The following is a 19,087-nucleotide window of genomic DNA, read 5'->3' on the forward strand; positions in this document are numbered from 1 at the left end:
CAAAAATATGCAAGATCATGTAAGTATGGACGATTTTTAAATCTATACTACATATTTCGTACATGTCAGTTTTCTTTATCGCTGTAACTCACAATAGTGAAAACATCACAACTACTTGTTTAACAAAATTAAGCACGGAACGTATTATTTGCAACAGCAAGCAATGTAGCGACGTAACTTACCACTAAACTGGAACCGCTAAAAAACTACACGATAAACGAAAAACGTCATTTTAAAAATATTATATATTAATAAACAAACACAAAACGATCAATTTATAAGACACATTGACTTTACATACGTTTGCCCTTATAGGAACCTATTTTTTCACTGCGCGGTTTCACTCCGGTCATATTTCCCGCCCTCATCTACGTGTCGCGGAAGTAAATGTCAAATATGGTGCTATGGACTGTACTGATACAGAGGTAGGATAAATATATTGCTAGGTAAAAAAGCACTGTACATCAGCCTGTTAGACACCGTAGGTATGATCGAAATCTCATTTTGTTCTCTTGAGTTTGCATATTCATTTCAGCTAATGGAGAACAAGTGCAGTATCACTTGAATTGCGAACATCCTGTACAACTGGATCTTGCTACTGCTAAAACAGGCAAAGGTGCGTTTCATGAAAATCGTACCTGTTGGACCAGTTCAGTAATGGTGACTGACTAGGCAGCTCGTTACTGATCGTCGTAAAAAGGTCGCAAGTGACATGGACTATTCACGGAAATTTGTTCCACATAGTCACCTGGCAGTTTCCATGCGTGGGCATCATTGTATCATTTTAGAATTAAGGAAAGTGCTGTGAGTTTGCAGGTGATAAGTAAAGCTTTTTCTTTTCCACTCCCAAGATAACGCGTATAAGGAATGATGACTTCAGTGTTCAACTGAGGTGAATCATCAAAGAGGAAGAACGATGGACTTTTCTAAATTCTTGGATGATGACTTTGACGTGAAAGACTGGGTCAATGGGGCCTTTAAGATGGTCCAGAAAGATGCTCCTGGCAAGGCAGACGGTCACGCTGCCACACTCGTTATGAAGCTTCAGCTTTTCATTCAAGAGGTTAATAATTCCATTGAAGGTACACACAAGAAAATGTGTTGTTCTGCTTTTGTGTGTGTGTGTGTGTGTGTGTGTGTGTGTGTGTGTGCGTGCGTGCGTGCGTGCGTGTGTGTGTGCGTGCACACACACACTCTGTGTTTGACTGGCATCCCATCCAAGGTGTTCACCTGCCTTATGTTCTGTGCTGCTGGGAATAGGCTCCAGGCTGCTTGCAAACTTATATCTGGAAGCTTGCTTGGAAGATGAATGGATAAACGTATTTTAATCTAAAAAAATATAATTTAAAGGCATTAAACTATCAGTGCCTCTATGGGGGCGTTTCTTTGAAGTCATTTTCAGAGCCTTGTAGGAAGTACCTAAAATACAGCTGATCTGATCACATGTTTGAATTCTACAGAAAGTTATATCTCATTTATATTTATTTTCCCACAATAAAAGAAAGGAGATGAAGGCATTGCTTTGTGTGTATGTTTAGAAAGTGGATTTTTGCCTCTATAATGTGTCATGTCTGTGATTCACTGTCTGTTTGACGTGTGTTTGGGGACTGATGCTCAGAGAGCAGCAATCAAGCTCTCCAGAATATGCCAAGGGTGCTGCGGGATGTGGAGTCTCTGAAGCAGGAAGCCTCCTTTCTTAAGGAGCAGATGGTGATGGTTAAGGAAGACATCAGAAAATTTGAACAGGATACTGTGCAGTCCATGCAGGTACTGGGAAAACAGCATGACTTTCATTTTTTAACATTTGTTTTTAACGTTTTAGATAGCTACAGTGCTTTTCTTTTAATATTTTTTGAGACAGGTACAGACTTACGAACTTTCAGACATAAGAACGAAGAGGACTGTAAGTCCAAAATGCGTTCTTTGGGCTCCCGTTTCCTGTCCGCAACAATTTTTTTTCTGTGCGCCAATTCCACCTAGTACAACTTCTGGCTGCTTCTCCCGCCGCGCAGCAGCGTAGCGTGCGTACTCCCTGCATCCTACTTCTCCGTACTTGCTTATAACATTAAAATGATGTTGAATACAACTTACGAACATTTCAAGTTACGAACGGCCATTCGAAATGTATCTCATTCGTTAGTAGAGGAGCGTCTGTATATACTTCTGGAACTAGGTTCTGCCTCTTATTTTAATCTCTAAAACACATAATCTGCTAATTTTATGACACCATGATAGTTATCAATATAGAGCTGGTCTTCACTGGATAATTCAGTGTAAGAAATATTAATCATGGCCAGTGTTTAATCTGCAACACAGAAGTAATACATTGGTACACACATTAAATTGTAATAAGTTTTTGAATAATTTAGTATAAGATTTCTGTGAGAACCATATGTTCCGCCAGCATTTAATTTTTTTGTTTTATGTTCTGCAGAATTTCAGTTATGATATATGCCTCCATTGTGTGGGTTTGGTTAAATGGCTTGTGTTCCAGCAAAGGAAGTTGTGGTTAAGATTCTTCCACTGAAATGGTCCTTTATTTGCCTTACTTCTTTCGTCTTTACAGCTGTGCTGTTTTGCTGATGTCTGAGCTGCGGGCACTTGCTCAACATAGAGATAAAAGATTATTTACGACACTGATTTGATAGTTATGTGTTCAGTCTTTAAAATGTTGTATAAATCAGCTGAATGTGTTTGTCATTAATGAACTTATACTGGTGAATAATCAGATGCATGTGTAATGTCAGCTTTGCTTTCTGTCCATAACTGTTTCCCAAACCGGTCCTCAGGGACTCAGTTAGTCCATGTTTTTGCTCCCTGCCAGACAGTCCACATTTTTGCTTCCCAGCTCCCAGTAGGACTCTCTGTGGGTCCCCGAGGACTGGATTGGGAAACCTTGCTGTATAATAACTGACATAATAAAGATTACCCTCGAGGTGGTAACGCACCCCCCCGTTCCCCTTTCTAAGGTTCTGGTGGAGATAGATCAGGTGAAATCTCGCATGCAGCTGGCTGCTGAGGCTCTACAGGAAGCTGACAAGTGGAGTACTCTCAGCGCAGACATCGAAGAGACCTTCAAGACACAGGTGGCCGATTTAAGGGCACTTCTTAAAACTGACCCCTTCTTTCTAAATTCTAATGTGAGCTCAGGTGTTGAGTCCACCTTAAATATGCTGTCCGTATGTAAGATCCATACTAGGCCGCAGATTATACCCATTTTCTATGGTGAAAGATGCCTTGGAATTTCATTTAGCGTATAATGTAATTTCAAGGATACAAGGTGCTCTTGAGAAGTGAAGGTGGCAATGTGGATTTCTGGTGTGATTTTAGTCATCTGGCAGCTGTGATCCGAGCATTAGGTCCCCACCAAGTAGGGTGGGGGATTTAAGCTGTGGCTGATATTATGAGAAACAAAAAAACCTTTTTGGGGTTATGGTGTTTTGAGCTGATTAATAATGGACTTCATAAAATTTTCACAGTTTTTTTTTTTCTTTTCTCCCATCTTTCTCTTAGAATTCAAACTTGTCCCTGTTCTATTTTTGAAATTATTTTGCCAAAACACTGTATTTGGTCATTTTATTAATATGAAGATTAGGATCAAGGTAGGACTTTATTGATCCCCATAGTGGGGGGTGGGGGTTATTTGTCTGGCAAGACAATGCGGGTGGGAAGGATTGTATAAATAGAAATGAACAGCTACGTTTGAAACATAACGAAACAAATAAGTAAATAAACGAACAGAGGTGGCATCGTGGTAGCAGGTGCGATTGAACGTACGGCTTCCTCTTCAGGACCTGGCTGTGATCTCCTCCAAGCTGACCAGCATGCAGAGCAGCTTGGCAATGCTGGTGGACACGCCCGACTACTCGGAGAAGTGTGTCCATTTGGAGGCGCTGAAGAACAGACTGGAGGCCTTAGCCAGCCCCCAGATCGTGGCAACGTTCAGCTCACAGTCAGTCGGTGAGGGCTTCCCGTCCGAGCTTCAGGACGCCACTCTCTGGCGTTAAAAACCCACGCTTTGATTGCTGATGCCTTTCTGTTCATCACAGAACAAGCCAAGCTGTTTGTGAAAGTTTTCACCGAGATTGATAGGATGCCTCAACTCCTGGCTTATTACTACAAATGTCACAAGGTCAGTGTTTCAGTCACGGGGTTTCCGCTATGCCCGCCGTGTGCCCTCCTTGTGCCCGCCCAAGTAGGCGTTTTGTCCCCGCAGGTGCAGCTGGTGAGCGTGTGGCAGGACCTTTGCCAGAGCGAGCTCCGCCTCAACAAGCAGCTGTCTGAGTTCTACGACACACTGCTGTCTGCCTGGCACACGCAGCTTCAGTGGAGCACTCAGGTGTGCTGTCTTTCCACCAGAAACCTCTTCCGTGTGACTTTTCTCCCGCCGTTGTCACGGTAACGCTTGCCTCCCGTTTCGGATAGGTGTTCAAGAACCCCTATGAGGTGGTGACGGTGTTGCTGGTCCAGACGCTGGGGGCCATGGTCCCCTCCATCCCCGTCTGCCTCAGCACGGCCATGGACCAGACCCCCCACGAGGACAAGCTGGAAACCCTACTGGAGCTCTACCAGACTGCGGCCACCTTCGGAAGGAACCTGGAGTCTGCCATGCTGCCCCACCTTGGTGAGTTTTGGTACTGTACCTGAAACCAGGTCGGATGTCACCATAGGCCGTTTTACATCTTGGGCACCATTAGCTACCCAGTTTTCTTTCTCAGCCTGCCTGAAAAATTGGCATTCCATATTTCTTCAGATTGAATGTGGCTCAGGCCCGCCAAGGGTAGAATCCTAGGTTGCGGTGGGATGGGGGGGGGGGGGGGGGGGGCTTCTTTTTTTGCATGCTTAACGTCTCTCGGTCTCTCGCGCTGGCGTGCAGGTGAGAGCAACCCCTTGAAAGTGAGTGAGCTGGTCACCGCCTTGTACGACCCCTTCAAGGCCTTCCAGCTGCAGTACGCCCAGCTGGAGGAAGCGAATCTCCTCATTCAGATCAGCGCCGTGCCCTTGGTGAGCGAGCGACATCATCCTCTTCCGGGCACTTTGGCTTTGGTGTCTGGAGCGTTTTTTGTTTGTTTTTTTTTTTTTTTTTTTAATTATGCTTCTTGCAGCCGCGCTTCCTGTGGTTCGACGCGAGCCGCGTGCGGGCTACCAGTGTGCATCCGAGCGGCGTCATGTGACCGGAGGTCTGTTTTGCAGGAGCGGGGAGAGCTGATTGACTGCGTTCAGGGGCTGAGTCACTCCGTCGGCAAGCTGTTCAGCCTGGCCGGTTCCGCGGTGGAGCGCTGTGTCAGGCTCACGGACGGCCTGGCCGTGTGCGGCCTGCTCAAGGCGCTGAAGGCTCTCTTCTCCAAGTGAGGGCCGTGTGCCTACTGTTCCCAGGACCACAGGAGACCTTTTAATGTGCCTTTAAGACCCTTAAGATACTTATTAATGCTCGTACACTGTAAATGAGCGCTAAACTTAAAACCTGTTAGTAATATTTGACTTTTCAGCATCAGAATGAGGTTAATTGGCCACGGCAGTTCATACTTACTAGGAATTTGTGTTGGTGTGGTGCTTTCGGTGACACACAACTGATAATCGCGTACAGATACGAGAAGAAAGACATGAGACGTTCCACAGTCAGTCTTTGACCAACATAATTTTTTAAATTACTGTGCCACACTGAATACTGAACACTGCAGTGATCATATGCATGTATGTCAGTGGCTGTAAATGACTGCAGGATGCAGTGGGCACAGAGAGGAGGCTCAGTGTTGCTCCTGTTATCTCCTGAAGGTCCTGGGTGCAGAGCAGGTCATAGATCTGCTGAATTAAAGGAAGAATGAACTTCTGACTTGATGTCTTCTACTCAATGATTTTTGGTTTATCACCCTACAGCAGTATGTCGCATATACAGGAAACCGCCTGTGACACGGCTGTGATACATGGTGTCCTCTGCAACTGCCCCCCCCCCCCTTGTAGGTATGTGTCTGATTTCTCCATTACGCTGCAATCCATTCGGAAGAAGTGCAAGCTGGAGGACAGTGGGAATGCTGCGGTCTTCCAGGAGGACTGGACGGCCTTTCAAAATTGCGTCAGGTACTGGGGTGAGAGGGAGACAGGGTCTCCTGCAGGTCTCCTGCAGGCGTAATCCACAGTGACCTTTCATGCATCGTGATGCGCCTGACCGTCTCTGAGCATGCTGCTGCATTGTAGATGCGATGCTGCATTTGCATGTCAGCGGTAACGGCATGCTTTCATAAGTGCAGGAGTTGGTGGTATAGATGTCATATCTGCAGGAAAACGAGCTCGCTCATTCAGAGGAAGTTGGCGAATGCTAATTCAGTGAGGTTAACAACGCCTTCCCCGTCTGCAGAGCCCAAGTCGGTGAGAAAGCGTCGCGCTGCTGCTCTCCGTCCGTTTGACAGCCTGCTCTGCTCTCCTTCCACCCGCAGGATTATTGCGACTTGCGGCGAGTTGCTGAGGCAGTGCGGAGCCTATGAGCAGCAGCTAGCAAACAGGTAGCGGAAACGCACTTGCTGCATTCGTCAGGCGCCTTTCACGTCACAGCTGGGTTCCTGCCTCTCTTCTTATCACCGTTTGTTGTATGACGTGTCATTACCTTTTTTTTTTTTTTACCTGCTACTATGCACATAAAGGTTAGGCTGCCACCCATAGTGAGTGACGTGATCGAGGTCCTGGTATGTACTATGCAAACAGTGTTTGAAGATGAAGTACTTTATTGTCAACATGCACGGTGAAACAGTCAGTTATACCACACAGTGAAAATCTTACTCTGCATGTTCCGTCTGGGTACGGTCCACACAGGTCGAACATAAGAAACAATATCACAAAATGGAATGCAATGTAAACATATAGTACAGGAAACGCATATACATGTATTAATGTGATACAAATATGAAATAGAAATTACCCAAGTACTCGAGTTGCAAAGCCTGCAAGTCTTGTCTGTGTGAGTGTGTGTGTCTGTGTTGGGGGGTGTGCTTCCAGCTCTCACTGGTCACAGATAGATTGTATCAGCAAAGTCGGGGGGGGCAGTAGATGCGAATCGATCACAAGCCTGATGGTCTGTGAGTAAAAACTGTCCTATAGTCTTGTGGCCCTTGATTTCATGTTTCGTTTTGCGTTTGCCCAAAGTTAGGTTTGGACAGTTCTCACCACTCATCATTTCTTTCCTGACTGCTTGGGGTTTGCAGACGTGCGTCAGATCCTGTAGGTTTGGCCCATTTTTGATGTGAGGGGTAGCTGTGAGTCATCCCCTGTGTCCCCTTGTAACCCGCCCCCCTCCCCACCTGTGTCGAGGGTGGCGAGTTAGCGTCACTGCGCTCTACCCACAGGATCCTCGCAAGCGCGGGGAAGTACCTGTCGGACTCCTACAGCCCCCGCAGCCTGACGGGGATACAGGAGGCTGGGCCTGCTGAGAGGAAGGCCTCACCCAGGAACCCGTGGCTGGAGTACAACTACCTGCTGAAGGGGAATGCGGCCGAGTACGCCAGCCTCATGGAGATGCTGTACAACCTCAAGGTACGTTTGTCCTGCACACTGGCTCGGAGGGTAACACTCTGGTTTCACACCTCCACTCCTCCGGGGTGTGTGCCTGGTCCAGACATACCTTACCTTGTGGTACCTGGTCCCCATGAGGAACTAAATTTTCTAAAGATCTCTGACTGTAATAAAAAAAAACTAAAAATGCAAAAACTCTATTTTCAAACTGTATTTTGTTTGGTCACTTCTGGTTCAGGTTAGGGTTAGGTAGAGGTTAAGGTTGTCATAATTAGTATTTGCATTTTTCCCATAGAAATGAATGAGCGGTCCCCATAAAGATATAATTACAGGTGTGTGTGTGTGCGTGTGTGTGTGTGTGTGCGTGTGTTCGTTCCACCGGAATATGTTGGAGTTTTTCTATCCGGTTCTCTGTTTTCTTCCTGCAGACGAAGGTCTGCTGTTATGCAAATTGTTGTCTGTAAATTGCCCCCGGTGTGTGAGAGGCTGTGCCTGAGTGTGTGCCCTGTGATTGGCTGGAATCTAGCTGAGTGCCCTGTTTTTCCTGGTTTGGGCTCCAGACATTTTTCCTTTCACTTAGTACAGAAAGAATGATGGATACCATCAGTTTGTAAACAGTGCAACACAATCAGAATAGCGGAAACGGGCTCCAAACTCAGATGGCTTAGCTTCTTTTGGTAATAGATCCACCGTGGGTGTAGTACAGACATTTCGGAACTAGGGCTTCATCAGACACACCGCATAAGCTGTCGCAGTTCGGACCCTGATTTTGTTCTCTTGCTCAGAGGTCGTAGGCATTGTGCAGCCAGGACAATGTCTGTGGGGGGGGTGACTAGTGTTTTTTTGTGCCATGGTTGCAGGAGAAGGGCACTGGGAACTCCAGTCTGCTGGCCGAACCCAGGGCGGCACTGACCCGCCTCAACCAGCAGGCCAACCAGCTGGCGTTCGACTCGGTCTTCCTTCAGATCAAACACCAGCTCTGCTTGGTCTCCAGGGTGGAGGTGAGGGAGGAGGGGGCTCACTAGCCCCAGCCTGTCGTGGGGCGGATGCCCGCTGTCATTGGGTACGGAGAGGTGACCATGCGTCTGTCCACAGAGCAGGAGCTCCAGCGGCATGGGGGAGAGCCTCACGGAGGACCTGCCCACGTTTAGCCTGTCCCCGCTGGAGTACATCACCAACGTAAGGCAGGGCGCCCGCTCCATTTAAGCTAATGGGTCAAACTGGCTCTGCTTGAGTGTTTGAAAATGGCTTCTGTTACCATTTTTGGAACCCATTTCATTTTTTGGCTCTCTTGTCCCTCCTATGAACTGTAATGAAGAGGATTAATGAGCCCGATGCTGACATTGATGGCCTTGCTGAACATTTCATCACAAAGTTTTATTTTGTATAGAGGACTTAAACACCAGGGGTGGCATGGTGGTGCAGTGGTTAGCACTGTTGCCTCACACCTCTGGGACCCGGGTTTGAGTCTCCGCCTGGGTTACATGTGTGTGGAGATTGCATGTTCTCCCCATGTCGTCGTGGGGTTTCCTCTGGGTACTCCGGTTTCCCCCCCCCACAGTCCAAAAACATGCTGAGGCTAATTGGAGTTGCTAAATTGCCCGTAGGTGTGCATGTGTGAGTGAATGGTGTGTGAGTGTGCCCTGCGATGGGCTGGCCCCCCATCCTGGGTTGTTCCCTGCCTCGTGCCCGTTGCTTCCAGGATAGGCTCCGGACCCCCCCCCCGACCCTGTAGGATAAGCGGTTTGGAAAATGGATGGATGGATGGATGGACTTAAACACCACTTAACGCTCTGGAGTCGATGGCATCGTCGGCGATGCTGCATGTCTTTCTCATCGCTCGCTGAAATCTTATTGTAGAAACATGAAAAAAATACAGACTAAGTCCGTAATCTGTCTTCTTTTCAAAACGTCGGAAGTATTAAAGATTTAAAATTAGGTTGATTATGCAAAAAAGTAAACCATGTCACCTTTCTTTGTTTTACCTGCATCAGGGGCGTGTAGTGCTGCCCTCACCTGAAGATCGCTATTTGTATTATAAATAATTAGATGAACACCGCAACGGTGAAATGCGATCCAGATACATCCCCATCAGTGACATTAATGGAATGGGGGGGGTGGGGGTGTGGCCATGCTGAATGGCTCATGCATACACATGAAAGTTGCTACATATTCAATGAAAGGAGCCCAGAAATTGTGAAATGAGTTTTTCTTATTTAGTTGCAACTACACCATTTAGTCATCCTCAGGTAGCCAAAACTTTGGTGATCAGATATCTGGGATCAAAACAAACTGCCTGCATTGCTTATTATGTATTTTATAATGTTTCTGTAAGTGTTCCAAATGGCATTTTGCAATGTCTATACTTTCATGTCAGATTACAAACGTTACATAAATGAGACATATTTACAAGGTACACTAAGATTAAGATGAGTTTAATGCCAAAACAAATATATAAGAAACAATTTATTTGCCATGAGTTAGGTTAGATATTGAATGAAATGTGTGACCATGTCCCAGTCAGTGAAAGTGTGTTCCCTACCCCTGGACCCCAGAGGGTAAAAGCCTGTTGCCCATCTGCCTGAGTTATGAAAAAATCTGTTGCCAAAATTTATGGTTGTCTGTTCTGCCACTCACCGGCCAGTGCATCATCTCCAGCTACACACACGGCATGCCTGTGTTTCCCCTGTAGATCGGCCGGTACATCATCTCTCTGCCCCTGAGCTACACACATGGTGTCTGTGTTTCCCCTGTAGATCGGCCGGTACATCATCTCTTCACCCCTGAGCTACACACACAGTGTCTGTGTTTCCCCTGTAGATCGGCCAGTACATCATCTCTTCACCCCTGAGCTACACACACAGTGTCTGTGTTTCCCCTGTAGATCGGCCGGTACATCATCTCTCTGCCCCTGAGCTACACACATGGTGTCTGTGTTTCCCCTGTAGATCGGCCGGTACATCATCTCTCTGCCCCTGAGCTACACACATGGTGTCTGTGTTTCCCCTGTAGATCGGCCGGTACATCATCTCTCTGCCCCTGAGCTACACACATGGTGTCTGTGTTTCCCCTGTAGATCGGCCGGTACATCATCTCTCTGCCCCTGAGCTACACACATGGTGTCTGTGTTTCCCCTGTAGATCGGCTGGTACATCATCTCTTCACCCCTGAGCTACACATATGATTTGTCAGTTTTTCCCCTGCAAATTGGGCATTACATCATCTCTCTGCCCCTGAGCTACACACACAGTGTCTGTGTTTCCCCTGTAGATCGGCCAGTACATCATCTCTTCACCCCTGAGCTACACACACAGTGTCTGTGTTTCCCCTGTAGATCGGCTGGTACATCATCTCTGTGCCCCTGAGCTACACACACAGTGTCTGTGTTTCCCCTGTAGATCGGCCGGTACATCATCTCTCTGCCCCTGAGCTACACACATGGTGTCTGTGTTTCCCCTGTAGATCGGCTGGTACATCATCTCTTCACCCCTGAGCTACACATATGATTTGTCAGTTTTTCCCCTGCAAATTGGGCATTACATCATGTCTCCGCCCCTGTGTTACACACACGGTGTCTGTGTTTCCCCTGTAGATCGGCCAGTACATCATGTCCCTGCCCCTGCACTTGGAGCCTTTTGTGACCCAGGAGGACCCGGCACTTGAGCTGGCTCTGCATGCGGGAAAACTGCCCTTCCCGCCTGAGCAAGGTGAAGCCCCCAGCCCTATCGCAGCCAATTCACAGTAATCCACAGCAATATATCTACAAGTCACGGTTGGAAAAACTGCTATCATAAAATTATAAAAACTGCAAACGTCGACCCTTGGCTGGGTTTTTACGTGAAATGGATGTTGTTCTTTACGGAACAGGAACTACAAGAAGGTATAGTATATCAAACGGTGGAAAATGCAAAAAAAAGAAATTGTCTTAATCAGGTGCGTTGCATCAAAAAGTAGGCGGTTTCCAGGAAACTGATGTGATGGTTTTTTTTTTTTTTTTTTTAAAAAAACACATTGGCCTTGACTTTTGGAACTGGGCCTCGTTACTGTGGGCTGAAGCGATGCCAGGACTTTGTAAACATCTGTCTGCCTGAAAGTGCCTGGCAGATAGATAGGTTTTTACATGAAGAGTGCCCCGGGGGGGGTGCATAGTTATGAACTTGGAACCGAAAGTCTTACGAAAGAGGAGAGAGATCATGATTAAACCCACGGGTTTCAAATTGTCAGGCATTTCTTGTGTCTGGCTTCTTAGCCCCTCATATTGGTTTTTGATAACGTCAGGCACCCACATACATGGAGGGAATGTTTTACCCCTTACAAAAGCACCGTGTATAATGTGCTGGGGTGTTACTCTCTATTTCCACTTCAAAAGTTCTGTTTGGGTTTTCTGGGTGTGCTCTGTGTTTGCCAGATTTTATCATCTAAGTTTGTTCAGTTAATTCATTCATTCACCCACTCTTTTAATCCAACCTGTATTGCTTCTGACTGTAGGTTGACGATCTACTGTTAAAATTAAGTGTAAAAATTCACGTAAGTTCATTTGAATTGTCTTGTATGTTGTTTGTTATACTTGGGGCACACCCACCAAAGCACGCTCCAATTCCTCGTGTGTTCAGCATAATTGGCCATGTAGCCAATAAAGATCTTTCTGATTCTGATTCATAATAGGAGATGAGCTGCCAGAGTTGGACAACACTGCAGATTACTGGCTGGGCTCCATTGCCAGGGCGACAATGCAGACGTACTGCGACGCCATCCTGCAGATCCCCGAGCTCAGTCCCCACGCCACCAAGCAGCTAGCCACAGATATAGGTGGGCGCAGGTGTTGGGTGGAAAGTAATGCAGCTTCTATTGTTTTTTCCTATATGAAATTAGATTAGTGTTCAGATAGTTTCATGTGATCGTATCGGTTCAGCATTGCAAAAGAGGCCTGAATGTGGTATAAAAAATTTATAGTCCAGTAAGTTAGACATCTGTGCCTGTTTCTGGGTGATTGTGGGTTCAGATCCCATGACTGCCATAGTCATGACATGACCGCTTGACCCCTGAGCAAGGCCCTTACCCCCACCCGCTACAAAAGACACTGGCCATCACTGGCTCTTTGACCACAAACCTTTCCTTGCTTGTACATTGCTTTAGACAAATGCATTTGCTAAAACGGGTCTCACACTCATAACCCTGGGGCCACTGGCTTGGAGGGCCCTCAGCTCAAGCAGACCACTTGAGGTTTTTTTTTTTTTAATATATATATGTTATACGGTAAATTTGCTAATCCAGTGTTAAAATTTTTCACATCAGCAGGAGCAAACCTTGGTCCTGCCAGCGAACATAAAAACTGCAAACGTTAATGTTATACATCAGATATGAGGCACACTGCGTCCTGTATCAAATGTGTTACCCATTTTAATTTTAACTTCGCGTCTTCCCATATGACTAATCCGTAACTGATTCTAATTATGGGGATTTCAGGTTGAATTCGACTTCTATTTTTATACCTTCATTATGAATTTATGCCTTATTGCTATCTTGTACTATCTTGTCTTTTTTTTGTCTTACCATAAAGATAATCTTAGAACGCTGAGCATGCATTTAGTTAATCGAAAGTGAAGGTATATGATTGAAAACAACATGACTTTTTTTTTCTTCCTTAGATTTCTTTTTTAAATTTTTCTTCCGGACCAATCAAAATATTGCAAGCTCAGAAAATATGGAAGGTCTGAAACCAGTGAAATTACAACACTGGTGTGAGTGATGAGAGTGGGAACTGGCACAGGAAAACTGTATAGTGTTCACCACCCTTTGCACTAGTCCCATTATGATGGTCCGAGTTTGTAAACTGGCAGCATGAAGTCTATTACAGACATAAATGATGTGGATATAAAATAGTGGTACATTATTTCTCCCAATGGGGAAATTGCATATCACGTCTCGCTCTATATGACACATACAGAGAGACCTGTATATACACAGATGAGAAAAAAGTTGTCTTGGGATCAGAGCAGGTTCCCCTGCAGCAGTGGAGGATAAGGGCCTAGTTTAAGGGCTCAACAATGATGTGATCAATTTTCCGGCTATGGGATTTGAACCCACAACATTGACAGAGTGCCCAAATCGCACAAGCTACACACTACCCTACAATTCTATCTGTCTGTCTGTCATGTATATATATGTATGAGAGAGAGAGAGTTAATAGCACTGATGGAGTTAAACAGAAAATAACTGGGAGTTACACAGGGTACATGCATAAGCTGTGGCTGCTCTTGTTGTGCAGACTACCTGAGCAACGTGATGGACGCCCTGGGAATGCAGCCTTCCCGGACCCTGCAGCAGATCGCCACTCTGCTGAAGGCCAAGCCCGAGGAGTACAGGCAGACCTCCAAGCTGCAGTCCCGCAGACTCGCCGCTACGGTCGCTGCCATGAGGGGCCTGGAGTACTGAAGGCCGGCCTTCCGGCAGTACACAGGCGTGCTCGAGTGCTCCGTCTGCACCTGGCTCGTCACGCAGCAGGGCAAACCTTTTTTTAAATTAATTAATGATAATGAGAAAGCGCCACATTCTGTCGCTCCCTGCTGCCTCCAGGGAATGTTTTCACACGGTGCTCTCAGCAGAAACTGAGGCTGAAACTACTTCTGTCACCGTTTCCTGTGTGAGACCTGGCTCAGCTCAGCGCTGAAAGATTCTGCGTGACATTAAATGCATCACTTTCCTTTATCTGTGTACTGCTGTTTGCTGTCATGGCCACCTCACTTTGATCTGGCAAACAGGAATGAAAGGATTGTCCTCACCCACCCAGTGTGGGACCTTTTACATATTTACACATCATCAAGGCATCACCATTTTTTCTGAAATGTATACTAATTTCCAATGACTTCACTCTTAATAAAAGTGCTTATGGAATAGTTTTAATTTATTAATCTGTGTGGGGAAATTGGATAGTTTCTCACTGTTGGAGATATGGAGGCAGTTGCAGAGAAGATGATTGTGGCTAAAGCCTGCTTATCTCCTGTGTTTGCCATACCGATCCCACCACATTGTGCTAATCAGCAGAGGAGGACATTTCAGATCCAGAAAGTGAAAATCCACACCAAGATTTCGTTTCAACCAACCAGCTGAGCACAAATAGTCACAGTCAGAGTACTCAACTGGTTAGTTGAAACAAAATCTCGGTCTGGATTTTTACTTTCCGTACCTGAAATATTCACCAGTGCTAATAAGTGCTACTGGGTTTTTTTCTTCTGCGCCCAAACACTTTGTCTTGCATCATCTTCTTTCCATCCATTCATCAATCCATCCTACGCAATAAATGTAAAACATTCGATACAATCCAGGCTGACTATGTAAAAACATCAATAAGAAAAATAGTAATCAAGATGCCCTGTGTGCACTGGTAAGCGGTTAAAGCACCATTAAAAGCAGAAGACAAGAAGATTCACCTCCAAGTATGCACATACATTTCCTTCCATTTTAGCTTAGGCCTGTACACAAACACATGTGCATTTTTCTCCAGGAATTCCCCGCTAATTTTTTTACTGTACTGCGGAGATGAGATTCATTTTTTATGCATTTTGAAAGCTTAACATTTTGTGCGAAAGATTTTGTTTGGAGGGGTTTGTAATGTTGCAGAGTGAGGCCTGCATATGTAGCTAATGGCTGTGCATAGGTTTTCGTACTGGACCTTTAGACGTGACTGTTTTGAACCTTGAAAACTTAAAAAGAGGGAAATTACTTTGCATTTACCCTGAATTATTGGAAATAAAGTACCAACCCTGCCTGTTTAGGAGCTCAGTAACAGTGTTTCAAGAGAACAATCTTTATTTCCTTGTTAGCACGGATGTACCTCTGTCTATTAGAACAAAAGCAGTTTGCACAACAAGATTCTGGAAAAGGATTACAGAACATTAGGAAATTTCACCTAGATATTAAAGTAATATAAATATTAGCGGTGTACTAAAATACAGTGGTCACCAGAATCTATCCTTTTTTTCCCTCGAATGAATAAAAAAAACAATACAATACACAAAAAGTGGAAAACCCCAATACTTCTGCTTTTAAAAAGGTTACAATGCTTAAAAAAGGAGCCACACAAATGCCTGAATTAAGTTTCGAAAGTATTTATTTAGACGCCGTACTGCTCTGCGAGGACCAAAGTGACCCTCTCGCCCACGTGCGCTTTACTCAGAATAGGATACCATCAGTAAATACACAAGAAATACAGGTTAAATAAACGAAGAAGGCATGTCACTTAAACAAAGAATACAGGTAACAAATAACATTAAAATACACAAGACATAAGCATTGTAACACTGTAAATCTTTTCCTATTCACACATCAGCCATGTTCCCGGAATGCTGCACGCTGCTCGCCGCAAAGCCCACGGATAGATCACCGTCCCCTGCTCCAGCTACACCGAGGAGCAGCACGCGTTTGGAAGGCGGAGAGCGGCGGTGTCGGGGGTCCCCGGTGATCCCGATCCGCACGCCCTCACTCCTTCCCCGTGGGTGGCGGGCCCAGTACCTGCGGCCCCTCGGCTTCACGCCGGTCGCCCGCCCGTGACGTCAGACGCCACCACCGCCCTGTTGCGGTGTCAGTGATTTCAGCTGATGGGGAAAACGGGGCCTCCGCTTCAATGGATCACCGATCGGGATTAACCTTACTGTTTCCAGCCTGGCCGGCACCGACGAACCGCATCGGATGCCTCAGGAAATATGCGTTTTCCACGGCGCCCGTTTATCCAGCTCCCCCCTCCAGGAAACGGCCCTTTTGTGTCTGCGGTGGGATCTGAGAGAGGGTCTCTTTTCTTTAGCTGGCGTCTCGGCAAAAGAGGCGTAAACACTGGCAGCAATTTTGGAGAATCGCTAACCGGGGAGGAGAATAGGATCAATTACACTGGCGCCGGGAATTAGCTTTGGGATAAATATGCTTATTTGCAATTAATATAGGGAAAAGCAAGGAATGCCGATCAAGGGGTGGAGCTGCGGTTTGTTTAATAATACATGAGTCCAGTGGAAATGAACAGGTCAGTCCTATAGTCGTGTCTCGTAGTGTTACTGTTTGTCTAAAGGATGCATGGACTGTACTTTCCGATACGGCCCGTTAACCTCCTGCTAAAGCTCGCAAGGTTATACAGTGAAGTGTATCAGATTTATATATCTCTGTCGCTAGCTGGTTACGTCTTGTCATCTTTCCGATTTGTCTTGTTCAATGTGCTCACCAAAATGACTTAACGGGATCTATTAGGCATCTATCAAACAATCTGCCTGATACAGACTGGCCGATGCGATTAGTCCCGAGACGACTGCAAAGATGTGTGGAGCCTGCAGAGCATGTAAATACACGGACACGGCTTCTTTTGATTAAGGATTTTATTATTATTTTTTTTAAATCTGGACTGGAAAAGATTTGTAACCATGATTATCGAGACGGAACTTATTTTTGACAAGTTGAGGTAGACATTTTTATTGGAAGCTTTATTATTTGGGTATTATGGCGACCTGGTGAAGTTTTTACCTGGCCGGATTGTGTGCTAGTTTCTCCGTTGTACCATCCAAGAACTGCCATTATGTCTAAAGCAGCAACTAAAGAGAAGAAATCTTTCAGCAAGAAGCTCTTTCAGAGGGGCTCTGTCCGATCAGTGGGCAGTTTTATGAACCGAGTCCTTCGGACCCTCTCTACCTTGTCTCATTTTGGCACGGAAGAGCATTCCACGGAAAATGAAAAGGATGACGGAGGATTCACCTCCTTTAAGACCGGGGCGGCCGTACCTTCGGACAGGAGTGATGGTGGCAGTTGCAGTTTTCTCTTTGGGGACAAGGTCCCAGGCGTGTCTGGCCTCAAGAATCATGGCAACACTTGTTTTATGAACGCGATTTTGCAGTGTCTTAGCAACACGGAGCTGTTCGCCGAATACCTGGCTCTGGAGCAATATCGTGGGGAAGACAAGGATGACAAGTCCAAGGCTAATGGTGTGTTTCTGCCACGAAAGACCTCTCAAGGAAAAGGGGAGGTCACAGAGCAACTGTCTGGGCTAGTTCGGGCTTTATGGACGTTTGAGTACACACCTCAACACAGCCGAGAGTTCAAGGTAAGTAGGTAAGAATTACTGGCTTATTAAGTGCTGTGTGTTTGGCTTTAACATGCGGCAGATTGGCTTCCTATAGTGACTCCGTGGTGACCTCACCTCAGAAGACCTAAATAGAGTGTCTACTCTGCTGAAATGTGCTTTGATCTCTCTGCCTAGATGCTGTCTTTCATGCTTTGATGCTGAATGTCCCTCCACCTGAACCCCTTATAGATGGATGTATGTGTGTGTGTGTGTGTGTGTGTATACTACGAGGTTACCTATGTGCCATAACTTACACTCACAGTAATATCATGTTCATGAAACACTGGAGAGTTTCTCTCCACTCTGGTTCAGTCGCTAATTAATCACGGATGTCTAGGCTCTGTTTGAATGGTGCTGTGCAGCTGTTCTAACGCTACTTACACTTGTTATTAGTCACACATTGGATGCTCAGCCAAGCTGACTTCTTGACAGATGTATGTTTATAATGTACTATTTGCCTCGCTTGGACATGTACGGCAATATGTGTTAGAAATTTAGCATGGTATGCATATACACTATATTAGCCATAACATTAACACGACTCACAGGTGACATGAATAACACAGATTATCTTCTTACAGTAGCACCTTGTCAGTTCTTGAAATTGATGTGTTGGAAGCAGGAAAAATGGACAAGCAGAAAGATCTGAGTGGCTTTGACAAGGGCCAAACTGTGATGGCTAGATGACTGGATCAGAGCATCTCCAAAATGGCAGGTCTTGTAGGGTGTTCCCGAAATATCGCAGTCAGTACCTACCAAAAATGATCCAAGACAGGCCAACTGGTGAGCTGGTGATGGGGTGATGGTTACCAAAGGCTCACTGATGCATGTAAGGAGTGAAGGCTAACTTGTCTGGTCTGATTCCACAGGAGAGCTACTGTAGCACATATTGCTGAGTTCATGCTGGCTCTGACAGAAAGGTGTCAGAACACACAGTGCATCTTAGCTTGCTGTGTATGGGGCTGTGTAACCACAGACGGGTCAGAGCGTCCATGCCGGCCCCTCTCTTCCTCTGACAGCACCTATAATGGACACGTGAGCTTCAGAACTGGACCATGGAGCAATGGTAGAAGGTGGCTTCGTCTGATGAATCATATTTTCTGTTATATAATTTGGACAGCTAGGTTCATGTCAGTCGTTTATTTGGGGAAGAGATGGCACCAGGATGCACTATGGGAAGAAGGAAAGCTGGCAGAGGTAGTGTGATGCTCTGGCCAATGTTCTGCTGGGGAACCTGGGTCTTGGCATTCATGTGGATGTTACTTTGACATGTACCACCTACATAAATATTGTTGTAGACCAACAATATTTTAAAAAAGAACCCTTTATGATAACAGTATTCCCCAATGGCAAAGGCTTCATCATTCAGCAAGATAATGCACTCTGCCACACTGCAGAAGTTGTTCAGGAATGAGTTGAGGAACATGAAAAAGAGTTTAAGGTGTTGACTTGGCCCCCAAATTCCCCAGATCTCAATCCGATGGA

At 45.8% G+C, this 19,087-nt stretch overlaps 2 protein-coding genes and 1 long non-coding RNA gene across 12 annotated transcripts in view; 2 read left to right on the forward strand and 1 right to left on the reverse strand.

Moving 5' to 3' along the window:
• Nucleotides 1–14,402, forward strand: cog7 (component of oligomeric golgi complex 7). Of its 8 annotated transcripts, none has more exons than XM_049013503.1 (19): nt 1–19; nt 536–616; nt 852–1,082; nt 1,619–1,767; nt 2,970–3,086; nt 3,792–3,960; nt 4,050–4,132; nt 4,217–4,339; nt 4,426–4,624; nt 4,877–5,004; nt 5,194–5,348; nt 5,962–6,078; nt 6,435–6,500; nt 7,338–7,524; nt 8,364–8,504; nt 8,599–8,682; nt 11,096–11,210; nt 12,169–12,312; nt 13,772–14,402. In XM_049013503.1, exons 3-19 carry the CDS (start codon nt 917–919, stop codon nt 13,936–13,938), a joined length of 2,310 nt encoding a protein of 769 aa, XP_048869460.1. In that variant the 5' UTR covers nt 1–19; nt 536–616; nt 852–916; the 3' UTR covers nt 13,939–14,402. The 8 variants fall into 8 exon arrangements, with proteins under 8 accessions (XP_048869460.1, XP_048869457.1, XP_048869456.1 ...); XM_049013500.1 differs by lacking the exon at nt 1–19 and adding an exon at nt 345–425 and having other exon boundaries at nt 518–616; XM_049013502.1 differs by lacking the exon at nt 1–19 and adding an exon at nt 365–425.
• Nucleotides 14,403–15,595: 1,193 nt separating this feature from the next.
• On the reverse strand, nt 15,596–16,263 carry LOC125741962 (uncharacterized). Its single transcript, XR_007397946.1, has 2 exons — nt 16,155–16,263; nt 15,596–16,073 (listed from the first exon to the last, which is right to left on the reverse strand). It is a non-coding gene; the product is annotated as an uncharacterized LOC125741962 (long non-coding RNA).
• The window catches only part of LOC125741943 (ubiquitin carboxyl-terminal hydrolase 31-like), a 31,262-nt gene continuing 28,241 nt past the window's right edge, over nt 16,067–19,087 (forward strand). For all 3 annotated transcript variants that reach the window (XM_049013496.1, XM_049013497.1, XM_049013498.1), the window contains exon 1: nt 16,067–17,581. In XM_049013496.1, the coding sequence (XP_048869453.1) occupies nt 17,060–17,581 (522 nt within the window). In that variant the 5' untranslated portion in view covers nt 16,067–17,059. The remainder of the gene's footprint in view (nt 17,582–19,087) is intronic.

The sequence above is a fragment of the Brienomyrus brachyistius genome, chromosome 5, assembly GCF_023856365.1.
Source record: "Brienomyrus brachyistius isolate T26 chromosome 5, BBRACH_0.4, whole genome shotgun sequence".
Classification (NCBI taxonomy): domain Eukaryota; kingdom Metazoa; phylum Chordata; class Actinopteri; order Osteoglossiformes; family Mormyridae; genus Brienomyrus; species Brienomyrus brachyistius.

Coding starts and splice junctions, on each gene's coding strand:
- cog7 (XM_049013503.1), top strand. CDS start 917: ATGGACTTTTCTAAATTCTTGGATGATGACTTTGACGTGAAAGACTGG. Junction 4,133..4,216: donor ATTACTACAAATGTCACAAG/GTCAGTGTTTCA, acceptor TTGTCCCCGCAG/GTGCAGCTGGTGAGCGTGTG. Junction 7,525..8,363: donor AGATGCTGTACAACCTCAAG/GTACGTTTGTCC, acceptor CCATGGTTGCAG/GAGAAGGGCACTGGGAACTC.